The 26,074-nt window shown below is 42.5% G+C and overlaps 1 protein-coding gene across 2 annotated transcripts; it reads right to left on the bottom strand.

The window, feature by feature from the left end:
• Positions 1-1,342: 1,342 nt before the first annotated feature.
• LOC124039303 (cold shock domain-containing protein C2-like) lies at positions 1,343-9,206 on the bottom strand. Of its 2 annotated transcripts, none has more exons than XM_046355243.1 (4): positions 8,910-9,206; positions 2,987-3,359; positions 2,696-2,818; positions 1,343-2,496 (listed from the first exon to the last, which is right to left on the bottom strand). In XM_046355243.1, exons 2-4 carry the CDS (start codon positions 3,175-3,177, stop codon positions 2,334-2,336), a joined length of 477 nt encoding a protein of 158 aa, XP_046211199.1. In that variant the 5' UTR covers positions 3,178-3,359; positions 8,910-9,206; the 3' UTR covers positions 1,343-2,333. The 2 variants fall into 2 exon arrangements, with proteins under 2 accessions (XP_046211199.1, XP_046211198.1); XM_046355242.1 differs by having other exon boundaries at positions 9,026-9,206.
• Between the last annotated feature and the right edge of the window lie 16,868 nt (positions 9,207-26,074).

Here is a 26,074-nt window from a genome sequence, read left to right as displayed (position 1 = left end):
AACATTCCTTGCACATCAAAGGAACAGTCCTATGAAAACGTTTGTTAATGGCCTAATAAGATTCTTAAGGGAACATTCCCTAAAGTTGTGGGAACAAGTGTTGTTAGCTGGATGTAACCATTTATACAACAACAAAGTCTACAAACGCATGAATGACTGCCAGTAATGAAATGAACAATTACAAGTATGCTTCCTAAAGGCCACTGTGCTGGTACAACCAGAAGCCTGAATCCCTCCCAAACACTATTGGTCATTTTTGCTTCAATTTGGACATTCTGAAGTCATCTGATCATATTATACGCACACTTGTTTACTCAGTCACAGAACTCACAAATGCCTGGCTATTGCCAAAAGGTGAGAACTCATTATCAGCTCATCTCGTTGTAGATCATTCTGTCTGGCTATGACTTTATTTCCCACACACCTGTAACCTGCAGAAACAAAGCTCATACATCAAAAATGACAAGTCAAGAGGACGGACCTTTGGGTTTAACGTTACTTAGTTCTTCTGGCTTAGCTTGTTTGTTCATTCATAAATTATGTCTGAGTGTGCCCCTGGCTAAAAATAAAATTGTACCATCTGATTTGTTTAATATAAGGAATTTGAAATGAGTTTTACTTTTGATGCTTAAGTACATTTGAGCAATTCCATTTACTTCTGATACTTAAGTATATTTAATGAGTCCTTGGGTGTGTGAGTGTGCGCGTGCATTTATAGGTTCGTTGATGCATGTGTCCAGGTGTGTGTGTAGTGCGTTAGTGTGTCGTTATCGTATACCTGGGGCACAATGTCCTTTTTATGGGAAAGGTTTAAGTCTGATTACTGACCACCAGTACATCTCATCAGCTGTTTCCACTGCGCTCTTTATATGTGAATTCATTAAGATGTTTTTTTTTTAAATATGTTGGCTTGGAGGATCGTTGACATTTTGGAGGATAGATTGCATCCCCATAAAAAAAATGTAAGATTTAGTTCTTTTCCATGTATTCAACTGAAGTTGTGATATCACGGCTTATCCATCTTGGGTTTACAGTGCAAAAAAGTGGAGCGGCCCAGATACTGCATGATGCAAAATATCTATATGGTCAGGGTTAACCATTACTTCAGAGGTTGACGTACTTCCACACAGTAGACCGGTTTTGTGAAGTACTGTGTGTACCCTTGAGTTTCTCCAAAATTGGTTAGAGATTACTTGTCCTTGTCTGCCCTCTAATGGACTATCGATGTTACATACCGTTCTAATAAGCAATTTCTGAAGCAATATTTGAATAGCTAATAACCTATTTTGGACCACAGGTTAACTTATTCATGCAAATAATAAAACACAATTTCACACAGGAATGTGAATAATACAGTAGTAACTTTTTATCCTAATGACAACACGCTAGTCACAGTGAATCGACATAAAAAGTGCTCTAGAACACAATTAAACTTCAAACAGTTTCCCAAAATAAGAGAGACAGTACTATATAATTTAGTCACAATAAATAAAACATGGTATTAACAATGCATATAAACCTAATTATGCTTACAAAAGACTAAAACTGCATGATTAAAGTATGAGACTATTGACAACAGTACATGTTCATTTCTTGTCTATTACTATGGATAACATGTGTTTTAATGATTTTTTAAAAAAAAGGCGTTTTGAACCTCATATAGTAATCATCAATAACTCTGTTACAAAGATTAATAAATTGTCATTGGTCAACATTAGACTGAAGGAGTGGGCGTTACCAGGGCAGTATCATCAGAGTGAATTGTGCGATGGGTTAGACCAGGCATATATTGGCATTAAAACAGAAATGTATAATCTTAACAATATCTACCTCACTTGTCATAACGAATAAAAATTAAATAAATAAATCAAAGTATGAATAAAAACAACAATTTAGGAAGGTTTGTTGGTCTTTGTTTCACAGTTTTCCTTACAGCAGTGTCTTATTAAAACGTACTAGACTCCTGCCATCTTAAATAATCTTTAAAAAAACCATCAACCTTTAATCCAATTTAACCTGGACCCTTTTGCTAACTTAAATATTTAACTTTTCCTCATTCACATTCGAACTGAAACCTACTTAACGCTGTCTTAAGCCTTATATTACCACATTCCAACCCTTAGGGTTACACCTTCACGTAATCACTCCTTCCACTGCTCCCTGTGCTTGTTTACTTCCTCCTTCTTCCCCTTTACCTCTAGGCTCCTACCTCCCCCACCTTATCTCCCTACACTGGACTCCACTTTTCCCTCCTCCCCCTTTACCTCTCCAGGTTCCTTCCCACCTTCCCCCAACCTCCACCACACTGCCTCTTTGCAGATGCAGGTGGAGGTCTAGGAGCTGATGATCTGTCCAGACCAGGTCTCATGCTTGGTTCCTGGGGCCAAGTGGGTGATGACAACCTCCATCGCCTGGATCTTCTGGTTCTTGGGGGGGATGGAACAGACTTTGTACGTGACCTCGTCACCTTCCATGGGCACGTATTCTCCATCGATACTAAAAAAGGGAGAGGGGGAGAACGCTTTGAGAATCCAGGCCTCTTTAGGTCTAGGACATTAAAGTTTATGAATATATGATAAAGCAATAAGGTGTATTGTGATTATAAAATATGATATTAGGTACAACGCATATAACTTTTCAGTCCCAAAGTGTGTTGTAGATTATAATTGCATCCTAACGCTTCAGAATCACTCACTCAGAGATGTGTACAAAGATGTCCTCTCCACCGTTGGAGGGCTTTATAAAGCCATGACCCTGGGACCTGTAGAAGGTCTTACACACGCCCTTATACACTGGGCCTGATCTGGCCCGCACCGTACTGAGACACACACACAGGAAAGAAACAACATTAACCCATGGAGGCTTTTCTCTGGACTTGCATCCAAAATGGCTCCCTAGTCCCTGATAGTGACCAGAGCCTCATAGATCACACTCAAGGCCATGCACAAACACACTCACTCTATCACTACAGATTATTCCTACTCACGCTGAGTATGTGCGGGTGCGTTTGGTGGGCAGAGGGCTTGGCAGGTCGCCTGGCATCAGGGGGGGTTTCCTTTCCCTCTCCCACACCCGACTTCCCTCCCTGAGGAAGGGGAATGATAGGGAGAGAGGGGTGCGGGGGGAGCTCAGTGGCCGTGGGGGATCGGAGGGGGACGAGGGGTCTGAATCAGCCATCTCTGTGGGGGTCCCCCTGGGGGTGTGGAGCTCTGTAGGAGAAGCTGCCTCAGCCTCGGGTGGGTCACAGCCAGGGAGACAGACCTAGACTGTCTGCATGATAAGGGTGATGGGTGGTGTGTTTGTGGTGGTGGTTTAGTATGTGTCTGGAAGACGGGATAATGGAGGAGCTTGGTGGTTGCCTGGAGAAAAAAAAGGAGTAAGAAATAGAGAAATATATGAATGAATCTGAAAGACTGCAAAACAATAACAAGGAGGGACACTCATTGAAATAACAGAGCTCCTCTGTGGAGATGGGCGAACCTTCCAGAAGGACAACCATCTCTGCAGCACTCCACCAATCAGGGCTTTATGGTAGAGTGGCCAGACGGAAGCCACCCCTCAGTAAAAGGCACACACCTGTCTATATAAAGGTCCCTCAGTGCATGTAAGAGCAAAAAAACAAGCCATGAGGTCAAAGGAATTGTCCGTAGAGTTCAGAGAAAGGACTGTGTCGAGCCACAGAACTGGGGAAGGGTAACATTTCTGCAGCATTGAAGGTCTCCAAGAACACAGTGGCCTACATCAATCTTAAATGGAATAAGTTTGGAACCAGCAAGACTCTTCCTAGAGCTGGCCGCCCGGCCAAACTGAGCAATCAGAGGAGAAGGGCCTTGGTCAGGGAGGTGACCAGGAACCCGATGGTCACTCTGACAGCGCTCCAGAGTTCCTCTGTGAAGATGGGAGAACCTTCCAGAAGGACATCCATCTCTGCAGCACTCTACCAATCAGGCCTTTATGGTAGTGGCCAGACGGAAGCCACTCCCCAGTAAAAGGCACATGGCAGCCCGCTTGGAGTTTGTCAAAAGGCACCTAAAGGAATCTCAGACCATGACAAACAAGATTGAACTCTTTGGCCTGAATGCCAAGTGTCACGTCTGGAGGACACCAGGCATCGCTCAATACCTGGCCAATACCATCCCTACAGTGAAACATGGTGGTGGCAGCATCATGCTGTAGGGATTTTTTTTCAGCAGCAGGGACTGGGAGACTAGTCAGGGTCGAGGTAAAGATGAACGGAGCAAAGTACAGAGAAAACCTGCTCCAGAGTGCTCAGGACCTCAGACTGGGCGAAAGTACACCTTTCAAAAGGACCAACGACCCTAAACACACAGCCAAGACATCACAGGAGTGGCTTCGGGACAAGTGTCAATGTCTTTGAGCGGCCCAGCCAGAGCCCAGACTTGAACCCGATCTAACATCTCTGGAGAGACCTGAAAATAGCTGTGCTGCAATGCTCTCCATCTAACCTGACAGAGCTTAAAAGGATCTGCAGAGAAGAATGGGAGAAACTCCCCAAATACAGGTGTGCCAAGCCTGTAGCGTCATACCCAAGAAAACTCGAGGCTGTCATCTCTGCCAAAGGTGCTTCAACAAAGTGCTGAGTAAAGGGTCTGTATACTTACGTAAATGTGATATATATATATGCATCTAAATAAATAAAAAAACAAAAAACACACACATCAGCAACAAAAAAATTAAAGCTGTTTTTGCTTTGTCATTATGGGCTATTGTGTATAGATTGAGGAAACAATCAATTTTAGAATAAGGCTGTACTGTAAAAAGAAAAAAAAAGTGGAAAAAGTGAAGTGGTCTGAATACTTTCTGAATGTACTGTATGCATGAATTGAACCATATTGCTATTCTACCTGAGCATACAAAATGTAACGAGCACTTTTGGGTGTCAGAGAAAATGTATCTGAGTAAAAAGTAAATAGACAGTGGAGTAAAAATAAAAGTTGTCAAAAAATATAAGTAGTGAAGTACAGATACCCCCAAAAAACTACATGCAGTGCCTTCAGAAAGTAATCCACATTGTCTTGTTACAAACTGAATTTAAAATGTATTCATTTGAGATTTGTCACTGGCCTACACACAATACCCCAAAATGTCAAAGTGGAATTATGTTTTTAGATTATTTATTTTATTCATATTTTTTTTACATTTTACATCAGAAATGTCAATAAGTAATTAACCCCTTTGTTACGGCAAGCCTAAATAATTTCAGGAGTAAACATTTGCTTAACAAGTCACATAATGAGTTGCATGGACTTTGTGTGCAAGAATAGCATTTAACATGATTTTTAAATAACTACCTCATCTCTGTACTCCACATATAGAGATAATTGTAAGGTCCCTCAGTCGAGAAATTAATTTCAAACACAGATTCAACCGAAGACCAGGGAGGTTTTCCAATGCTTAGCAAAGAAGGTAACCTATTGGTAGATGGGTCAAAATAAAATAGCAGACATTAAATATCCCGTTGAGCATGGTGAAGTTACTAATTACTCTTTGGAATGTGGATCTATACACTCAGTCACTACAAAGATACAGGTGTTCTATTCTAACTCAGTTGCTGGAGAATAAGGAAACTGCTCAGGGATTTCACCATGAGGCTAAACAGAGTTTAATGGCCGTGGTAGGAGAAAACTAAGGATGGATCAACAACATTGTATTTAATCCACAATATTAACCTAATTGACAGAGTGAAAAGAGAGAAGACTGTACAGAATAAAAATATTCCAAAACATGCACACTGTTTGCAACAAGGCACTTAAGTAATACTGCAATAAAATGTGGCAAAGCAATACATTTTTTGTCCTGAATACAAAGTGTTATTGGGTTTGCCCCAAACATAAAACACATTACTGAGTACCACTCTCCATATTTTCAAACATAGTGGTGGCTGCATCATGTTATCATTAAGGACTGGGGAGTAATAAAAATAAACTGAATTAAGCCTGGAGCTAAGCTCAGGACAAACCCTAGAGGAAAACCTGGTTCAGTCTGCTTTCCAACAGACACTTGGGGACAAACTCACCTTTCAGCAGGACAATAACCTAAAACACAAGGCCAAATTCACACGAGTTGCTTACCAAGAAGACAGTGAATGTTCCTGAGTGGCTGAGTTACAGTTCAGGCAAGACCTGAAAATGGTTGTCTAGCAATGATCAACAACCAATTTGACAGAGCTTGAAGAATTTTAAAAAGAATAATGGGAAAATGTTGCAAAATCCAGGCGAGGAAAGCTCTCAGACTCACAGCTGTAATCACTGCAAAGGTTGCTTCTACAAAGTATCGACTCAGGGGTGTGAATATTATGTGAATTCAATATTTCTGTATTTAATTTTCAATAAATGTGCTACAATTTCTTAAAACAAGTTTTCACTTTGTCATTATGGTAGATGAGCGAGAGAAATAAACATATTTCATTCATTTTGAATTCAGGGTGTAACAACAAAATGTAGAATAAGTCAAGTGTCATGAATATTTTCTTTAGGCACCGTAAGTAGTACTTTCAAGTATTTTTACACCAGACGAACTATGCACACTCTTTTTTTGCAAAAATGTAAGAAAATATGTCTGAATATCCTCTATTTCTGCATCAGACATACCTAATTTTCACGTGATTTATAGTGAGATTTATAGTTAGACTAAAATACACACTGTCAACATCTGACTCCAGAATGATATGTTCTTGCAATTTGTAGTCTGACATTTCAAATTTAGGATATGATAAAGCTGTTTTTTCAAAGTTACTTTAGTTAAGTAAACAATATTTTTCTTAAAGGTAACTTTAGTGTAGCTTAACTTCTTCCAGTGTGAAGTAATTGGTAGCTTGGCAAACTATATTTTCAGAGTAGCTTCCCCAACCACTGAAGAAAGTGATTTGGTTTAAAGCAACAGCACTGATGTCACTGGCTTTGAAATCATCCCAAGTCTGTCTATATAATCCAGCCTCGCCGAGCCTTAGGATGTTTAATACATCATATTAACCAACCCCCCCCCCCCCCCCCCCCGTCTAGAGAATTGTGTCTTTGAGACCTATCACAATAGCCCTCCCCTCTTAGAGACTGCAGACCGATGGCTTTCTATGCAGTGTTGGGGAGTAGTAAACTACATGTAGTTCAACTAGTAATGAAACTACATTTTGCAGTAGTTTAGTGGTAGTTGAACTGAATTCAAACCTTGGTGGTGTTTTCAGTAGTTAATTACTTTGTTTGCCATGAAGCAGTGTAGCTTAATACTGGAACACACTACTTTTTTGTTGTTGTTGCTAAAATAGAATATGGGTGAAGTAGGCAAGAATTTCATTTTTTGGGGGGGAATTTGACCTTAATTCTCATTTGAAACATATTTTTGTGTTTAATATGCTTAACTGCTGGGCTGAAGGGAGTTCTTGTAATTTTTATTTAAAAAGCATTTCTGTACCTTTTCAAAGTAGCTTTGGTTAAGTAAACTATATTTTTTATTAAGGGTAGATTTTTTCTTCCAGTGTGAAGTAATTCATAGTTTGGTAAACTGTGATAGAGTAGCTTCCCCAACACTGTTTCTATGTAAAAGATAGATGAGGGAAATGTGTGGCAGACTGCATCCCTAGGGCTGCTCTCTCTCTCTATGTGACAAGTGGCACCATCTAAATATAGCTGCCTGCATGGTGGAGTAAAGTGGAGTTTGCCCTTTATTGACTGGAGGGTCAGGGTGGAGACAGGGTTGCAACCAGAGTTTATAGGGAGGAGGGTTTAGGGCGGTAGGGAACCATAATGATCCAATAAAGAGGAAAAGGCACTCTTTATTCTTGATTGGTAAGAAGCAGTGTAATCTCTTATCCCAAAACGAATTTAAGAGAAGGGGATTAATAAAATGTCCCCCATCCATGTGTCAAAGAAAGGTAGCAGGTTTTATCCTGACGACATCATCACACGCTGGTGGAATTTTTACTTGATTGTGTGTACACCACAGGAGGTTGGTGGCACCTTAATTGGGGAGAACAGGCCCATGGTAATGGCTGGAGCGGAATCAGTGGGCTGGTTTTTGATACCATCCCATTTGCTCCGTACCAGCCATTATTATGAGCAGTCCTCCCTCCAGCAGCCTGCACTCTTATACACACCTCTGTTGTCACAATTTTGCACAGAAAAAAAAAACACTGAAAACTAGTATTGAATTATTGGCTATTACATACACTGACAAGTACTTTAATCCAACAACACAGTTTATCCATCTAATCTGTCTCATTTTATATATACTGCTTGTAAAAGTAGTTAGTGACTGTAAACAGATTTTTAAAATAATGGGATTATTATAGGATGTACATTTATATTTGGCTAGTTTTGGAGCAGTGCAAACACCAGTGCCGACTGGGCTCCTTCAACTAGACAAAGGCTGTCTCAACACCACCATGCACTTCCCAAAATCTGCAGGGTACTGTGGCTGCTTGTCCTCAGCATTATCAGCATGGGAGACACGTAAATATTCAGTAGGCTACACACAGACAGTTACTCACGACGCTGCCCTTTTTTTGGCGGCCTTTGTCTAAATCCCTTTTAACTTTAAAATACCCTAAGAGTTGTCTAATAGCGGGTTAACATGTGGTGTCTTGACTCTCACTCACTCACTCACTCCCCAAATCAAGGCCACCGGCATCTTGATTCCAGAACATTCTTATGTGAACCAGCTGAGACAACAGGAGAATAGATTGATCGTTCAAAATAAGGTAGAAGCTGCACGAGACTACACAGTTTAAAGGCTAGGCTACTCACACAACACATATTTATCCAGATAAGTTTATAGAATAACATTTTCACCTGAATGGTGGTAGCTAACTTGTGCAAAAATAGCTCCGAAAATAAAATATTTATAGCCCAAAGCGCACTATCAAAATGTAGGCTATTGATTAATCGTGCTCTTACCGTAAAATGTTACTCTGTTTTCGGTCAAACGTGTTGATGTCTTGACTCTTAACTGTTATATGACGATAATTATATAATGAAATAACAATACAATGCACAGATGTGGAGAGAATTACCTTGCTCTTGTATGTGGTTTCGCTGCACAAACTGGTCTGTCTGGATGATGAGGGCGCAAAATGAAAAGAAAAATAGAGAAGGGCGGGGGTACGAGTGATGGGCAGTTCGGGAACGATTCGTTCTTTTTGAACGACTCTTTTTACTGACTCGAGAGTCATGATTCGTTTTCAGTCGTTCGTTTGGCCTGCTGGCCGCAATGTATTCCACAGCTCGTTGAATTCGCGCTCCTCCGGCTCAGCCAATATAGTCTAATTGCAGACCGAAATTTGGGGGCGTTTCTTGATATGGCCATTCCTTGATTATCCGGTAACACCCATTTGTGCCCGCCCTTCGTCAGTCCATTGATATCAGGAAACGCCTGTCAGTGCATGCCATTGGTCGGTCCATTGATCCTCCCCTCATTGGTCATTTCCACGCTATTTGTATCAAGGAGGCTTCAAATCAAATAAAATTGTATTTGTCACATGCGCCGAATGCAACAGGTGTAGTAGACTTTACAGTAAAATGCTTACAAGCCCTTAACAAAGTATGCAGTTTTAAGAAAAATGTGTTAAGTAAAAAATAATTAAAGAGCAGCAGTAAAATAACAATAGCAAGGCTATACACTAATCAAATGGTGGTACAGAGTCAATGTGCGAAGGCACTGGTTAGTCGAGGTAATTGAGGTAATATGTACGTGTAGGTAGAGTTAAAGTGATTATTCATAGATAATAAACAGAGCGTAGCAGGAGTGTAAGGGGGGCGGGGACATTGCAAATAATCTGGATAGCCATTTGATTAGCTGTTCAGTCTTTGGCTTGGGGGTAGAAACTGTTAAAACGCCTTTTGGACCTAGATTTGACGCTCAGGTACTTGCCGTGCTGTAGCAGAGAGAACAGTCTATGACCAGGGGGGCCGGATTTCCAAATAATATCTTACTTGTCATGTGCTAAAAACAACTGGTAAAGATTGCTTATGAGCCCTTCCTAATGATGCAGAATTTAAAAATAATACAAATAAAATAGTACATGAGGAATAAAATAAAAAACACAAGAATGGAGCTACAGTATATACCGGGAGTACCAGATCAATTAGGAGCTATATACAATGAGTACCAGATCAATTAGGAGCTATATACAATGAGTACCAGATCACAGTGCAGAGGTATGAGGTATTTGAGGTAGATATGTACATGAAGGCAGGGTAAAGTGACTAGGCATCAGGATAGATAATAATAAGAATAAAATAAAGAACTGAGTATGAGCAGCAAATAATGAGTTTAAAAGTGTGTGAGTGTGCATGTTTGTGTTGTGTCGGTATGAGTGCGTGTGTGTATGCTGTGTATGTGAATGTATGTGGGATTTGTGTGGCTGTGTCAATGTAGTATGAGTGTGTATAGACTATACAGTGGGGAGAACAAGTATTTGATACACTCCCGATTTTGCAGGTTTTCCTTATACAAAGCATGTAGAGGTCTGTAATTTTTATCATAAGGTACACTTCAACTGTGAGAGACTGAATCTAAAACAAAAATCCAGAAAATTTTTAAGTAATTAATTTGCATTTTATTGCATGACATAAGTATTTCATACATCAGAAAAGCAGAACTTAATATTTGGTGCAGAAACCTTTGTTTGCAATTACAGAGATCATACGTTTCCTGTAGTTCTTGACCAGGTTTGCACACACTGCAGCAGGGATTTTGGCCCACTCCTCCATACAGACCTTCTTCAGGTTTTGGGGCTGTCGCGGGGCAATACGGACTTTCAGATCCCTCCGAAGATTTTCTATTGGGTTCAGGTCTGGAGACTGGCTAGGCCACTCCAGGACCTTGAGATACTTTGTACGGAGCCACTCCTTAGTTGCCTGGCTGTGTGTTTCGGGTCGTTGTCATGCTGAAAGACCCAGCCACGACCCATCTTTAATGCTCTTACTGAGGGAAGGTTGTTGGCCAAGATCTCGCGATACATGGCCCCATCCATCCTCTCCTCAATACGGTACAGTCGTCCTGTCCCCTTTGCAGAAAAGCATACCCAAAGAATAATGTTTCCACCTCCATGCTTCATGGTTGGGATGGTGTTCTTGGGGTTGTACTAATCCTTCTTCTTCCTCCAAACACGTTGAGTGGAGTTTAGACCAAAAATCTCTATTTTTTGTCTCATCAGACCACATGACCTTCTCCCATTCCTCCCCTGGATTATCCAAATGGTCATTGGCAAACTTCAGATGGGCCTGGACATGCGCTGGCTTGATCAGGGGGACCTTGCGTGCACTGCAGGATTTTAATCCATGACGGCGTAGTGTGTTACTAATGGTTTTCTTTGAGGCTGTGGTCCCAGCTCTCTTCGGGTCATTGACCAGGTGTAGTTCTGGGCTGATCCCTCACCTTTCTCATGATCATTGATGCCCCACGAGGTGAGATCTTGCATGGAGCTCCAGACCGAGGGTGATTGACCGTCATCTTGAACTTCTTCCATTTTCTAATAATAGCGCCAACAGTTGTTGCCTTCTCACCAAGCTGCTTGCCTATTGTCCTGTAACCCATCCCAGCCTTGTGCAGGTCTACAATTTTATCCCTGATGTCCTTACATAGCTCTCTGGTCTTGGCCATTGTGGAGAGGTTGGAGTCTGTTTGATTGAGTGTGTGGACAGGTGTCTTTTATACAGGTAACGAGTTCAAACAGGTGCAGATAATACAGGTAATGAGTGGAGAGCAGGGGGGCTTCTTAAAGAAAAACTAACAGGTATGTGAGAGCCGGAATTCTTACTGATTGGTAGGTGATCAAATACTTATGTCATGCAATAAAATGCAAATTAATTACTTAAAAATCATACAATGTCATTTTCTGGATTTTTGTTTTAGATTCCGTCTCTCACAGTTGACGTGTACCTATGATAAAAATTACAGACCTCTACATGCTTTGTAAGTAGGAAAACCTGCAAAATTGGTAGTGTATCAAATACTTGTTCTCCCCACTGTATATATATATATAGCCAAAACCATTTCAACTCAGTTTTTCACAATTCCTGACATTTAATCCTAGTAAAAATTCCCTGTCTTAGGTCAGTTAGGATCACCACTATTTTAAGAATGTGAAATGTCAGAATAATAGTAGAGAGAATGATCTATTTCAGTTTAATTTCTTTCATCACATTCCCAAGTGGGTCAGATGTGTACATACACTCAAGTAGTATTTGTTAGCATTGTCTTTAAATTGTTTAACTTGGGTCAAATGTTTCAGGTAGCCTTCCACAAGATTCCCACAATAAGTTGGGAGAATTTTGGCCCATTTCTCCTGACAGAGTTGGTGTAACTGAGTCAGGTTTGTAGGCCTCCTTGCTCGCACACGCTTTATCAGATCTGCCCACACATTTTCTATAGGATTGAGGTCAGGGCTTTGTGATGGCCACTCCAATACCTTGACTTTGTTGTCCTTAAGCCATTTTGCCACAACTTTGGAAGCATGCTTGGGGTCATTGTCCATTTGGAAGACACATTTGTGACCAAGCTTTTAACTTCCTGACTGATGTCTTGAGATGTTTCTTCAATATATCCACATAATATTCCATCCTAATGATGCCATCTATTTTGTGCAGTGCACCAGTCCATCCTGCAGCAAAGCACCCCCACAACATGATGCTGCCACCCCCTTGCTTCACGGTTGGGATGGTGTTCTTCGGCCTCCCCCTTTTTCCTCCAAACAAGGCCATTATGGCCAAACGGGTCTATTTCTGTTTCATCAGACTAGAGGACATTTCTCCAAAAGGTACGATCTTTGTCCCTATGTTCAGTTTCAAACCGTAGTCTGGCTTTTTTATGGCGGTTTTAGAGCAGTGGCTTCTTCCTTGCTGAGCGGCCTTTCAGGTTATGTAGATATAGGACTTGTTTTACTGTGTATATAGATACTTTTGTACCTGTTTCCTCAAACATCTTCACAAGGTCCTTTGCTGTTGTTCTGGGATTGATTTGCACTTTTTGCACCAAAGTACGTTCATCTCGAGGAATCAGAACGAGTCTCTTTCCTGAGTGGTATGTTGGCTGCATCGTCCCATGGTGTTTATACTTGCGTACTATTGTTTTTACAGATGAACATGGTGTTGCACTGAGTTTGAAGGCAGGCCTTGAAATACATCCACAGGTACACCTCCAATTGACTCGAGTTATGTCAGTTACACTTTAGAAGCTTCTGATAGGCTATGTAAACTTTTGACTTCAACTGTGTGTGTGTGTGTGTGTGTGTGTGTGTGTGTGTGTGTGTGTGTGTGTGTGTGTGTGTGTGTGTGTGTGTGTGTGTGTGTGTGTGTGTGTGTGTGTGTGTGTGTGTGTGTGTGTGTGTGTGTGTGTGTGTGTGTGCGTGTATACAACCGGTCAAAAGTTTTAGAACACCTACTCATTCAAGGGTTTTTCTTAATTCTTCTATATTGTAGAATAATAATGAAGACATTAAAACTATGAAATAACATATATGGAATCATGTAGTAACCAAAAAAGTGTTAAACAAATCTAAATATATTTTAGATTTTAGATTCTTCAAAGTAGCCAATCTGTCCTTTGGTCTGACGAGTCCAAATTTGAGATTTCTGGTTCCAACTGCCATTTATTTGTGAGACGCAGAGTAGGTGAACGGATTATCTCTACATGTGTGGTTCCCACTGTGAAGCAATGGAGGAGGTGTGATGGTGCTTTGCTGGTGACACTGTCAGTGATTTATTTAGAATTCAAGGCACACTTATCCAGCTAGGCTACCACAGCCTTCTGCAGCAATATGCCATCCCATCTGTTTTGCGCTTATTGGGACTATCATTTGTTTTTCAACAGGACACTGACCCAACACACCTCCAAGCTGTGTAAGGGCTATTTGACAAAGAAGGAGAGCGACAGAGTGCTGCATCAGATGACCTGTCAGTCACCTGACTTCAAACCAATTGAGATGGTTTGGGATGAGTTAAGCATATGTTGAGCAGCCAACAAGTGCTCAGCATATGTGGGAATGCCTTCAAAACTGTTGGAAAAGCATTCCAGGTGAAGCTGGTTGAGAGAATTCCAAGCGTGTGCAATGATGTCATCAAGGCAAAGAGTGGCTACTTTGAAGAATATAAAATAGATTTTTGTAACACTTGTTTGGTTACTAGATTATTCCATATGTGTTATTTCATAGTTGAGATGTCTTCAGATTATTATACAATGTAGAAAATAGTCAAACATAATGAGCAGGTATGTCCAAACGTTTGACTGGTACTGTACAGTGGGGCAAAAAAGTATTTATTCAGCCACCAATTGTGCAAGTTCTCCCACTTAAAAATATGAGAGGCCGGTAATTTTCATCATAGGTACACTTCAACTATGACAGACAAAATGAGAAAAAAAATCCAGAAAATCACATTGTAGGATTTTTAATGAATTTATTTGCTAATTATGGTGGAAAAGCTGATGCTCCAGTCCAGTTGTTCCAGTACCGTTTGCCGGACGGTAGCTGAGTGAACAGTCTATGGGTGTTGACTGTGTGTGTGAATTTCTGGCAAAGTGAGAGGTTATAACTCTTCAACTCCCTAGCTCCAAACGTCAAACTCCTAAAACATTATCTCTACCAGTGATGTGGTAAATTCTGATTGCCGTCCAGTCTAAATTAAGTAACTGTCCCTATACTTTTAATGCATTTTTCCACAAAAGGTGGCTAAAACCTCTCACAAAATAAATAAAAAAAGGTGTAAACTGTGTTTACCCTCCACTACACCATTGATGTCTACTGTATAGAAATATAGAAATATACATACAGTGCTTTCAAAGTATTCAGACCCCTTGACTTTTTCCACATTTTGTTACGTTATAGCCTTATTCTGAAATTGATAAAATTATTATTTTCTCTCATCAAGCTACATACTGACAAAGTAAAGAGATTTTTTTGAACTTTTTGCTAATTTATTACAAATTTAAAACTGAAATATCACATTTACATAAGTATTCAGACCCTTTACTCAGTACTTTGTTGAAGCATGTTTGGCAGCGTTTACATCCTCAAGTCTTCTTGGATATGATGCTACAAGCTTGGCAAACCTGTATTTGGGGAGTTTCTCCCATTCTTCTCTGCAGATCCGCTCAAGCTGTCAGGTTGGATGGGGAGCGTCGATGCACAGCTATTTTCAGGTTTCTCCAGAGATGGTCAATTGGGTACAAGTCCGGGCTCTGGCTGAGCCACTCAAGGATATTTAGAGACTTGTCCCGAAGCCACTCCTGCATTGTTTTGGCTGTGTGCTGAGGATCGTTGCCTTGTTGGAAGGTGAACCTTCGCCCCAGTCTGTGGTCCTGAGCGCTCTGGAGCAGGTTTTTAATCAAGGTCTCTCTGTACTTTGCTCTGTTCAGCTTTCCCTCGATCCTGACTAGTCTCCCAGTCGCTGTCGCTGAAAAACATCCCAAAGGCATGATGCTGCCACCACCATGCTTCACCGTAGGGATGGAGCCAGGTTTGCTCCAGACGTGACGCTTGACATTTAGGCCGAAGAGTTCAATCTTGGTTTCATCAGACCAGAGAATCTTGTTTCTCATGGTCTGAGAGTCCTTTAGGTGCCATTTGGAAAACTCCAAGCGGGCTGTCATGTGTTTTTTACTGAGGAGTGGCTTCCATCTCGCCATTCTACAATAAAGGTCTGATTGGTGGAGTGCTGCAGAGATGGTTATCCTTCTGGAATGTTCTCCCATCTCCACAAAGGAACTCTGGAGCTCTTTCACCTACCTGACCAAGGCCCTTGTCCCAAAATTGCTCAGGGCTGGATGGCCAGCTCTAGGAAGAGTCTTAGTGGTTCTTGGGGACCTTCAATTTTTGGTACACTTCCCCAGATCTATACCTCGACACAATCCTGTCTCGGAACTCTACGGACAATTCCTTCGACCTTGTTTTTGCTCTGACATGCACTGTCAACTGTGAGACCTTATATAGACAGGTGTGTGCCTTTCCAAATCATGTCCAATCAATTAAATTTACCACAGGTGTACTCCAATCAAGTTGTAGAAGCGTCTCAAGAATGATCAATGGAAACAGGATGCTCCTGTGTAGATTGCTGAGGACTTTTATTTAATCAATTTCATAATAAAGGCTGTAACGTAACAAAATGTGGAAACAGTCAAGGGGTCTGAATACTTTCCGAAGGCACTGTATATAAATACTAATTATAAACACTACTTCTGACTAATACTAAGATTCGTGCTGTTGCAGGAGCAGGAAAATGCACTCACCTACCTGGCATGGTACATTATTAGCTCTCATGCATACGGGCCGCTACAGAGTCATCAGAAACAAGCACTATTATTGTTGTTATTATAATAAATAATACATTTTATTTTAAGAGCTTTTCAAAACACCCCAAGTCTTAGCCAACTTTAATGATCAAGTCAAATCATGTCAAACTGTATTACAATCTTCCAATTCACACAGATGCTTCAGTTCCATAGTGCTTGGATCAGTATCCTCTCCTCATGGAGAGGGGGAGGGAGTCAGAGAAAGAGAAGGAGAGGAAGAGAGCAGGAGGAGACAAATAGACTACCATTTCCATTCCCTTTTCCTATGATGACGTTATTACTTGCAGTCTGGCGGTGTCTCTTAAGTTTATCTAGTCTAGGAACGTAATACCGTCAAACAGTAATAAACCTTAAAAACAGAGAGACATATCCAGACCCCCCACACACTCCCCAACCCTGGTCCTGGAGAGCTATAGGGTGTACAAGCTTTGTAAGTTACATATCAGCATTAATACACCCGATACAGCTTGATGAGTGGTTGATATGTTGAATCAGGTGTGTTAGTGCTGGGCTGGAAAAAAAGCCTTCCCAATGCAATTCACCTCCCATTCAGACAGATCCCTCAGTATCAGGAGAATACATACCAACTCTAACCTAAAACGACATATTATACACTATACAGTACATATTGTGAATAAATACCAGTGACATCACAGGGTCAGAGTTTAACTAATTTGGAATGCTGCTATACTGAACTCTGACGTACAGGTTCACAATCTCATATCCTATTGTGCGTTTAGAGTACTAATGAGAGAAGGAGGAGATGGGGAGTAGGCTTTAACATAGGGGTTGGTGTCTCAAAGGGAAGGAGAGGATGTGTAGCTGATGGCCTGCAGTTTGGTTCAGGTGTGTGTCTAGCTGACAGACTTAAGTTTGACCCAGGGGTAGTCCCACGGACCTCCATGGGCAGTTCATTGGCGAAATTGTGGTTGCAGAGCTCGTCCAATGGCGGCTCAGGGTTAGAGATCGCAAACTGGACCACATCCTCGATCACCTTCCTGATCTCAACAGCTACACTATATATACACAAAAGTATGTAGACACCCCATAAAATGTGTGGATTATTCAGCCACACCTGTTGCTGACACGTTTATAAAGTCGAGCACACGCCATGCAATCTCCATAGACAAACATTGACAGTAGAATGGCCTTACTGAAGAGCTCAGTGACTTTCAAAGTGGCACCATCATAGGATGGTCAGTTCATCAAATTTCTGCCCTGCTAGAGCTGCCCTGGTCAACTGTAAGTGTTGTTATTGTGAAGTGGAAACATCTAGGAGAAACGGCTCAGCCAAGAAGTGGTAGGCCACACAAGCTCACAGAAAGTGACTGCTGAGTGTTGAAGCATGAAAAAAAAATTGTCTTCGGTTGCAACATTCACTACCGAGTTCCAAACTGCCTCTGGAAGCAACATCAGCACAATAACTGTTTGTCCAAAGCTTCACGAAATGGGTTTCCATGGTCGAGCAGCCGCACACAAGCCTAAAAGGGGTTAGACCTGATTAGCAGGGTACTAAGTGTTAAGACACTACAATGGCGACGAGGATGATTACCTGCAGTGTGCATCACGAATACAGATGGAGCTCGTAGGAAGAGAGGAAGATTTTGACCCTGTAGCACAACAGCTAGCAAGCAGTGAAGACGAGGGGAGAGCTGACGAGAACGAGGCGGCAGATCAAAGACCCGTGGAGCCGGAGGTAAAGAGAATGGCTAGCATCGGGAAAATAGATGTGTTTGATGACACGCAAGAAAACTGGGCATCTTACATTGAACGACTGGAACAGTACTTCATTGCGAACGACATTGCTGATAACAAAAGAGTACCAGCGTTGTTGAGTTTAATTGGCCCAAAAACATACAGTTTGCTAAGAGATCTGACTGCCCCTCTGAAGCCCTCAAATAATATATGCCATTTAGCAGACGCTTTTATCCAAAGCGACTTACAGTCATGTGTGCATACATTCTACGTATGGGTGGTCCCGGGGATCGAACCCACTACCCTGGCGTTACAAGCGCCATGCTCTACCAACTGAGCTACAGAAGGACCAAACATTCACAGAGATTGTGGAGATATTGCAAAATCACATATCACCTAAACCACTCCTCATCGCGGAACGTTTTCGTTTCCACAAGAGAGATCAGAATGAGGGGGAGGGTGTTAGTACATCTGTAGCAGTGTTGAAGAAACTGTCTGAACATTGCCAGTTGGGAGAGAACCTAAATGACACATTAAGGGATAGATTTGTTTGTGGACTGAAACATGAACACATTCAAAAACGTTTGCAAAGGCTGTTGAAATTGCTGTGGCTATGGAAATCGCGACTAAAGATACATTTGAGTTGCAAAGTAAAAGAAGTACTGACCTGTCACAAATTTCCCTGCACACGTTTTCACGCAGTCGATAGCGCCCCCGTGTGGCCGAAAAATGTGACAGAGATGGTCACAGAGCAAAGGACTGCCGTTTCAAAGACGAAATTTGTCACAAATGCAGTAGAAGGGGGCACATTCAAAGAGCATGCAAAGCAAAATTCAGTCACAACAGGAAAACTGAGAAAATTAAAGGGTCTGTGAATGCACTAGCAGAGAACAGTGGCAGTGATTCAGATGAACGATTAATTGGTACAATGGAGTTAAACACAGTGACTTCTCCCAGCAGTAGCATAATATGGGTGACACCAGATATCGAAGGCAAACCCCTCAAAATGGAGCTGGACACAGGATCTGCAGTGTCTATAATTTCCACTACTGTCTACAATGAGCACTTTAAGGCTATCAAGCTGAAGAACACAAATGTGTTGCTGAAGACATACTCAGGAGAGAGATTGAGCCCAATGGGGGCGTTGCAGGTCAGCGTGCATTATGGGGAGCAAACACAGCAGTTACAGCTGTATGTGGTGCCTGGAACTGGCCCCCCCATTATTTGGCAGGGAATGGCTTTCAAAAATAAAGCTGAATTGGTGTGACTTGAAAATGCTCCACACGTTCCAGTCCAAAGAGAAAGGCACAGACCAAACACTGGAACACTTGCGGAAGAAATACATTACAGTTTTCAGTGATCAGATGGGAACAGTAAACGGCTTCACAGCAAAACTTGTACTAAGAGATGACGCAACCCCAAAATTCTGCAAAGCCAGATCTGTTCCATACTCCCTGAGACCAAAGGTGGAAGCGGAAATCGATCGCTTGCAGGATACAGGGATCCTGACGAAAGTGGATAGAAACGAATGGGCCACACCCATAGTTCCTATTGTGAAGAAAGACGGGTCTGTTAGTATGTGTGGGGACTTCAAGGTAACTGTGAATCCAATGTTGCATGTGGACCAATGCCCCCTACCACGCCTGGATGACATCTTTGCTGCACTAGCTGGTGGGAAACACTTCAGTAAAATCGATCTGAAACAGGCTTACCTGCAGCTACTGGTTGAAGAGAATTCCAAACAGTACCTGACAATAAACACACACAAAGGTCTATACAGGTATAACCGCCTGGTTTTTGGCATTGCATCAGGCCCAGCCATTTGGCAACGAACTATTGACCAGATTTTGCAAGGAATCCCAGGAACCCAGTGTATCCTGGTTGACATGATCATAACAGGACGCACCGACAAAGAGCACCTGGCTAACCTGGAAGAGGTCCTGAAAAGACTGAAAGAGTATGGTCTACAGGCAAACTTAAAGAAGTGTGAGTTCTTCAAAGACAAGATTGTCTTCTGTGGACATGAGATTGACTGCAATGGATTGCACAAAACACAGGACAAAATCGAGGCAGTGGTACAGGCACCACGACCACAAAATATCACAGAAGTGAGATCTTTCACGGGACTGATCAATTACTACAGAAGATTCCTCCCAAACCTTTCAGCAGTACTCCAGCCTCTAAATCAGCTCCTGGAAAAGAATAGGACATGGCGGTGGACAGAGCAGTGTGAAAATGCATTTCTGGAGGCAAAACGGCTCATAACATCTGAACAGGTCCTGATGCATTACGACCCTGAAATGCCAGTGAAGTTGGCTTGTGATGCGTCCCCTTATGGATTAGGGGCAGTCCTTTCACACACACTGAAAGATGGGTCAGAGAGGCCAGTTGCATTTGCGTCACGAACATTGAATGATGCAGAGAAAAACTACTCACAAATCGACAAAGAAGCACTGGCACTAGTGTGGGGCGTCAAGAAATTCCACGCATACCTATATGGCAAGCGTTTCACACTGGTTACAGATCACCAGCCGTTGCTTTCCATTTTCAGTCCAAAGAAAGGCATTCCGGCAATGACAGCAGCCAGGTTACAGCGATATGCCCTGTTCCTTGCCAGTCATATGTATGACATTGAGTTTAAGCCGTCAGCCCTCCACACAAATGCAGATGGATTATCCAGACTGCCGTGTACAAGAGAAAGACAAAGGAGGGTGGATGCAGTGGACATGTTCCATACCGCTCAGCTTGAGGCACTACCGGTCACAAGCACAGTTATCAAACAGGAGACAAGGAAAGATGTGACCTTGTCAAAAGTGTACACCTACACCATGTCAGGATGGCCAGCTACTTGCAGAAAGGAGTTGACTCCGTATTTCCAGCGGAGAAACGAAATTACAACGTACCAAGGATGTTTGATGTGGGGAATGAGAGTCATGATACCCCAGAAATGCCAACATCTAGTCTTGCAGTAACTACATGAAGGTCATGTTGGAATTGTCAAAATGAAGCTGCTCGCAAGGAGCCACTTCTGGTGGCCAGGTCTGGACCAACAGATAGAAAATATGGCAAAGAACTGTAGTGGATGTTTGGAAACCCTTCACATGCCTGCTCCTGTCCCAGTCCACCCATGGGAATGGCCCGCAGAGCCATGGCAGAGAATTCATGTGGACTACGCTGGTCCCTTTGAAAAGCACATGTTTCTGGTTATAGTTGATGCCCATTCCAAATGGCCAGAGGTGTTTTGCACTGACTCCTCCACCTCAGCTCAGACGATAGAGTGTCTCAGAACAACGTTTGCACGCTTCGGTTTGCCACTGCAGCTGGTAAGTGACAACGCACAAGCTTTTGTAAGTAACAAGTTTACAAGATTCATGTCAGTAAATGGAATCAAACACTCAACCTCAGCTCCGTACCACCCTGCCACCAATGGGCTGGCAGAACGCTTTGTGCAAACCCTAAAGCAAGGACTCCGTGCAGCAAAACGAGACGAAGGGACTTTGCAAACAAAACTGGCCAAGTTCCTGGCCTCCTACCGAAACACCCCACAACAAATGAAAGCCCAGCCGCACTGATGTTCGGGAGGCCTCTCCGCACACAGCTGGACATCATGAAGCCAAACAGGCGTAATGAAGTGCTGAACAAACAACCCAAGATGCTCTCCGGTGGCCGAGAGCGCCATCTGCAAACAGGACAGGAAGTGATGGTGCGAGACTACAGAAGAGGAGGGAAATGGACAAGAGGGACCGTACACACACAAACGGGACCCAGAACTTACCAGGTTCAAGTGAGCCCAGACATAATGTGGCGGCGTCACATTAACCAAATGCATTCCACGGAAAACAGCACAACAATCGAGAGAGAACAGGCACAGAGATCCTGAGAGTGACACACAAGGAACTGTAGAGGACGGTGGGGCAGTAGAGAGACCCCAGGCTGAAAGAAGGGAACGTGTTGATGAAGGTGCTGCTATAGCAGAAGCTATAATGGAACAAGCACACACTGAGGATGTTCAGGAGCCTCCAGACAATCTGAGGCGCTACCCAGAACGAAGGCACCGTCCATCAGACAGACTAGACTTATAAACAAACAAACAAAAACAAACTGTTCAAATTAAAAGATGCAAAATAACTACAACAAGTTCTGGGAAATGTTTCAGTTGTGGTTTGGTAAAAGTAACTCTGATTGTATAAGAGAAGGAATGTTATGTTCTGTTAATTACTGATGTCCCCTTTAAGGATGGAGCACCCTTGGTCATGCGCAATGTTGTTCTATGTTATTCTGGTACTAACTAGTTTGAGTAAATGTGAAGCTCCAGTTCAATTGATTGTATTCAGAGTCTTTCTTATTACATAAATAAGTTAAGTGTTAAGACACTACAAGCAGGGTTCAGCTCTATCCCTTGGTCGATGAGAGAAAGACACAGAGCCCTGGAAAGGAAGCTGTGCATCCCAAACCAACACTGAAGAGTGTCTAGACAGGCTAAAATAGGGAGTGAGGAAGAGTGGCAACACAGAGGTGGGTAAGGTTAAAACAAAACAGAGTGAGGAGAGAGAGGTGGTGTGGGTGGGGAGTTAAGGGGCGCAGAGGGACCGGAGGTCAAGTAACGGTCACAGGGTCAGAAATATCGTCTCACCTATCCCCAGGGTCGCTCATGCTGTGTCCATGGTAACGTTAGGTCTCCAGCTCCACGTGACAATAAGACTCTGCCAGAGAGGTTTCTAAACAAAAATACTCAAACAAGGAAGCCAACGCAGCCATGACACTGCTGAATAGCCTGATCAAGGATTTCTATTGGAGCGGCAGTTTCTCAGCATTTATGCTCTCTAGCTCTGCACCACGCCAGGAGTGGTTAAACTGGGACGAGATGCAGCTCTGTACTGGAGTCTCTTCCACAGAGTGTCTCTATGCTGGTCACATATCCTCCCTTTGTCAGGGAAGAGACACTGGTGTGATACTAGAAGCTGATCATCCCTCTGAGATTAGATTGTCTGAGACAAAGTTGTACTTAACTTGTTTAAGAGCTTGAAGAGTGTTATAACTTTCTCATCTATGCACCTTCCAGTGGTCTGCTGCGAGCTTGATGGCCTCCCTCACACACAGAACACCCATGCCTTCCACCTACACCCAGAGGCAGGAAGGTCAATATAGCAGAGATACTGTACACCCACTGACCATGTGTTTCCTACCTTGAGGCCAGGAATAGTCTCCCTCTTTTGAAGTACTCAGTGCTAGGAGAAGTCCTCTCTACAGACGTCTCCATACCCAACTTGTTATCACAGATGAAGATACACGGCAGCTTCCACAGAGCGGTCATGTTGAAAGACTCAAAGATCTGGCCAAAATTGGATAAGTGGAACAAAGTCGATGCTGATGATGATTATTATCTGATAGATATACTGAACAAAAATATAAATGCAACATCAGTTGTGGAAAAAGTACTCAATTGTCATACTTCAGTAAAAGTAAAGATAACTTAATAGAAAATGACTCAAGAAAAAGTGAAAGTCACCCAGTAAAAGTCTAAAAGTACTTGGTTTTAAATATACTTAAGTATCAAAAGTAAATAGAATTGCTACAACATACTTAAGTATGAAAAGTGTAAATCATTTCAAATTCAACGGCACAATTTACTCATTTTTTTTATTGACAAATTGCAGGGGCACACTCCAGCACTAAGAAATCATTTACAAATGAAGCACTTGTGAGCCAGATCAGAGACAGTAGGGATGTTCTCTTGATAAGTGTATGAATTGGACCATTTTCCTGTCAAAATGTAATAAGTACTTTTGGGTGTCAGGGAAAATGTATGGAGTAAAAAGTACATTATTTTCTTTAGGAATTTAGTGAAGTAAAAGTTAGCAAAAATATAAATAGTAACGTAATGTACAGATCACCCCCCAAAACTACTTAAGTAGTACTTTAAAGTATTTTTACTTAAGTACTTTACACCACTGCACAACATGCAACAATTTCAAAGATTTTACTGAGTTACAGTTCATATAAGGAAATCAGTTGATTTAAATAAATTCATTAGGCACTAATCTATGGATTTCACATGACTGGGCATAGGCCCACCAACTGGGGAGCCAGGCCCAGCCAATCAGAATGAGTTTTTCACCACAACAGGGCTTGATTACAGACAGAAGTCCTCCTCAGTTTCATCAGCTGTCCTGGTAGCTGGTCTCGGACGATCCCGCAGGTGAAGAAGTCAGATGTGGAGGTCCTGGACTGGCGTGGTTACACGTAGTCTGCAGTTGTGAGGCCAGTTGGACGTACTGCCAAATTCTCTAAAACGCCATTGGAGACAGCCTATGGTAGAGAAATTGGACTTTGATAGGCCGCCCCCAGGTGGTGAAGGTAGGAAACAGCATCTCCACCCCGCTGATCCTCAACACTGGGGCCCCACTAGGGTGTGTTCTCAGCCCTCTCCTGTACTCCCTGTTCACGCATGACTGCGTGGCCATGCACACTTCCAACTCAATCATCAAATTTGCAGACGACACTACAGTGGTAGGCCTGATTACCAACAAAGACGACGAGACGGCCTACAAGGAGGAGGTGAGGGCCCTCAGAGTGTGGTGTCATGAAAATAACCTCCACAAAACAGATGATCGTGGACTACAGGAAACAGCAGAGGGAGCACCACCCCATCCACGGGACAGTAGTGGAGAAGGTGGAAAGTTTTAAGTTCCTCGCCATACACATCACGGACAAACTGAAATGGTCTACCCACAGACAGCGTGGTGAAGAAGGCGCAACAGCGCCTCTTCAAGCTCAGAAGACTGAAGAAATTTGGCTGGTCATCTAAAACACTCAAGAGCATCCTGTCGGGCTGTATCGTCGCCTGGTACGACAATTGCACCACCCTCAACCGCATCGCTCTCCAGAGGGTGGTGCGGTCTGCACAACGCATCACCGGGGGGAAACTACCTGCCCTCCAGGACACCTACAGCACCCGATGTCACAGGAAGGCCTGTGGTTGTTGTCCAAAAAGATCAAGGACAACAACCACCCGAGCCACTGCTTGTTCACCCCGCTATCATCTAGAAGGTGAGGCCAGTACAGGTGCATCAAAGCTGGAACTGAGAGACTGAAAAACAGCTTCTATCTCAAGGACATCAGACTGTTAAAGAATGCAATCTCTGGCCATTTAAATAAACGGACTTAATAAAGGTATCACCAGTCACTTTAAATAACGCCACTTTAATAATGTTTACATAATCTACAATTCCTCATCTCAGGTGTACATTGGGGCAAAAAAGTATTTAGTCAGCCACCAATTATGCAAGTTCTCCCACTTAAAAAGATGAGTGGCCTGTAATTTTCATAATTTTTTATGAATTTATTAGCAATTTATGGTGGAAAATAAGTATTTGGTCAATAACAAAAGTTTATCTCAATACTTTGTTATATACCCTTTGTTGGCAATGCAAGAGTGAAACGTTTTTTGTAAATCTTAACAAGGTTTTCACACACTGTTGCTAGTATTTTGGCCCATTCCTCCATGCAGATCTCCTCTAGAGCAGTGATGTTTTGGGGCTGTTGCTGGGCAACGTGGACTTTCAACTCCCCCCCCCAAAGATTTTCTATGGGGTTGAGATCTGGAGACTGACTCCAGGACCTTGAAATGCTTCTTACGAAGCCACTCCTTCGTTGCCTGGGTGGTGTGTTTGGGATCATTGTCATGCTGAAAGACCCAGCCACGTTTCATCTTCAATACCCTTGCTGATGGAAGGAGGTTTTCACTCAAAATCTCACGATACATGGCCACATTCATTCTTTCCTTTACACGGATCAGTCGTCCTGGTCCCTTTGCAGAAAAACAGCCCCGAAGCATGATATTTCCACCCCCATGCTTCACAGTAGGTATGGTGTTCTTTGGATGCAACTCAGCATTCTTTGTCCTCCAAACACGACGAGTTGAGTTTTTACCAAAAAGTTATATTTTGGTTTCATCTGACCATATGGCATTCTCCCAATCTTCTTCTGGATCATCCAAATGGTCTCTATGGGATTTTCAAACTTCAGACGGGCCTGAACATGTACTGGCTTAAGCAGGGGGACACGTCTGGCACTGCAG

This window comes from Oncorhynchus gorbuscha, linkage group LG07, assembly GCF_021184085.1.
Source record: "Oncorhynchus gorbuscha isolate QuinsamMale2020 ecotype Even-year linkage group LG07, OgorEven_v1.0, whole genome shotgun sequence".
Classification (NCBI taxonomy): Eukaryota; Metazoa; Chordata; class Actinopteri; order Salmoniformes; family Salmonidae; genus Oncorhynchus; species Oncorhynchus gorbuscha.
Note: the sequence above shows the minus strand (reverse complement) of the source record. Positions and strands in the feature narration are given on the sequence as shown.

Excerpts from the sequence above, each read along its gene's own strand:
- LOC124039303 (XM_046355243.1), bottom strand. The coding sequence starts at position 3,177 with ATGGCTGATTCAGACCCCTCGTCCCCCTCCGATCCCCCACGGCCACTG. Across the intron at positions 2,819-2,986 it reads CGCACCCGCACATACTCAGC|TACGGTGCGGGCCAGATCAG; the intron begins GTGAGTAGGAAT and ends TGTGTGTCTCAG. Across the intron at positions 2,497-2,695 it reads ATCTTTGTACACATCTCTGA|TATCGATGGAGAATACGTGC; the intron begins GTGAGTGATTCT and ends TCCCTTTTTTAG.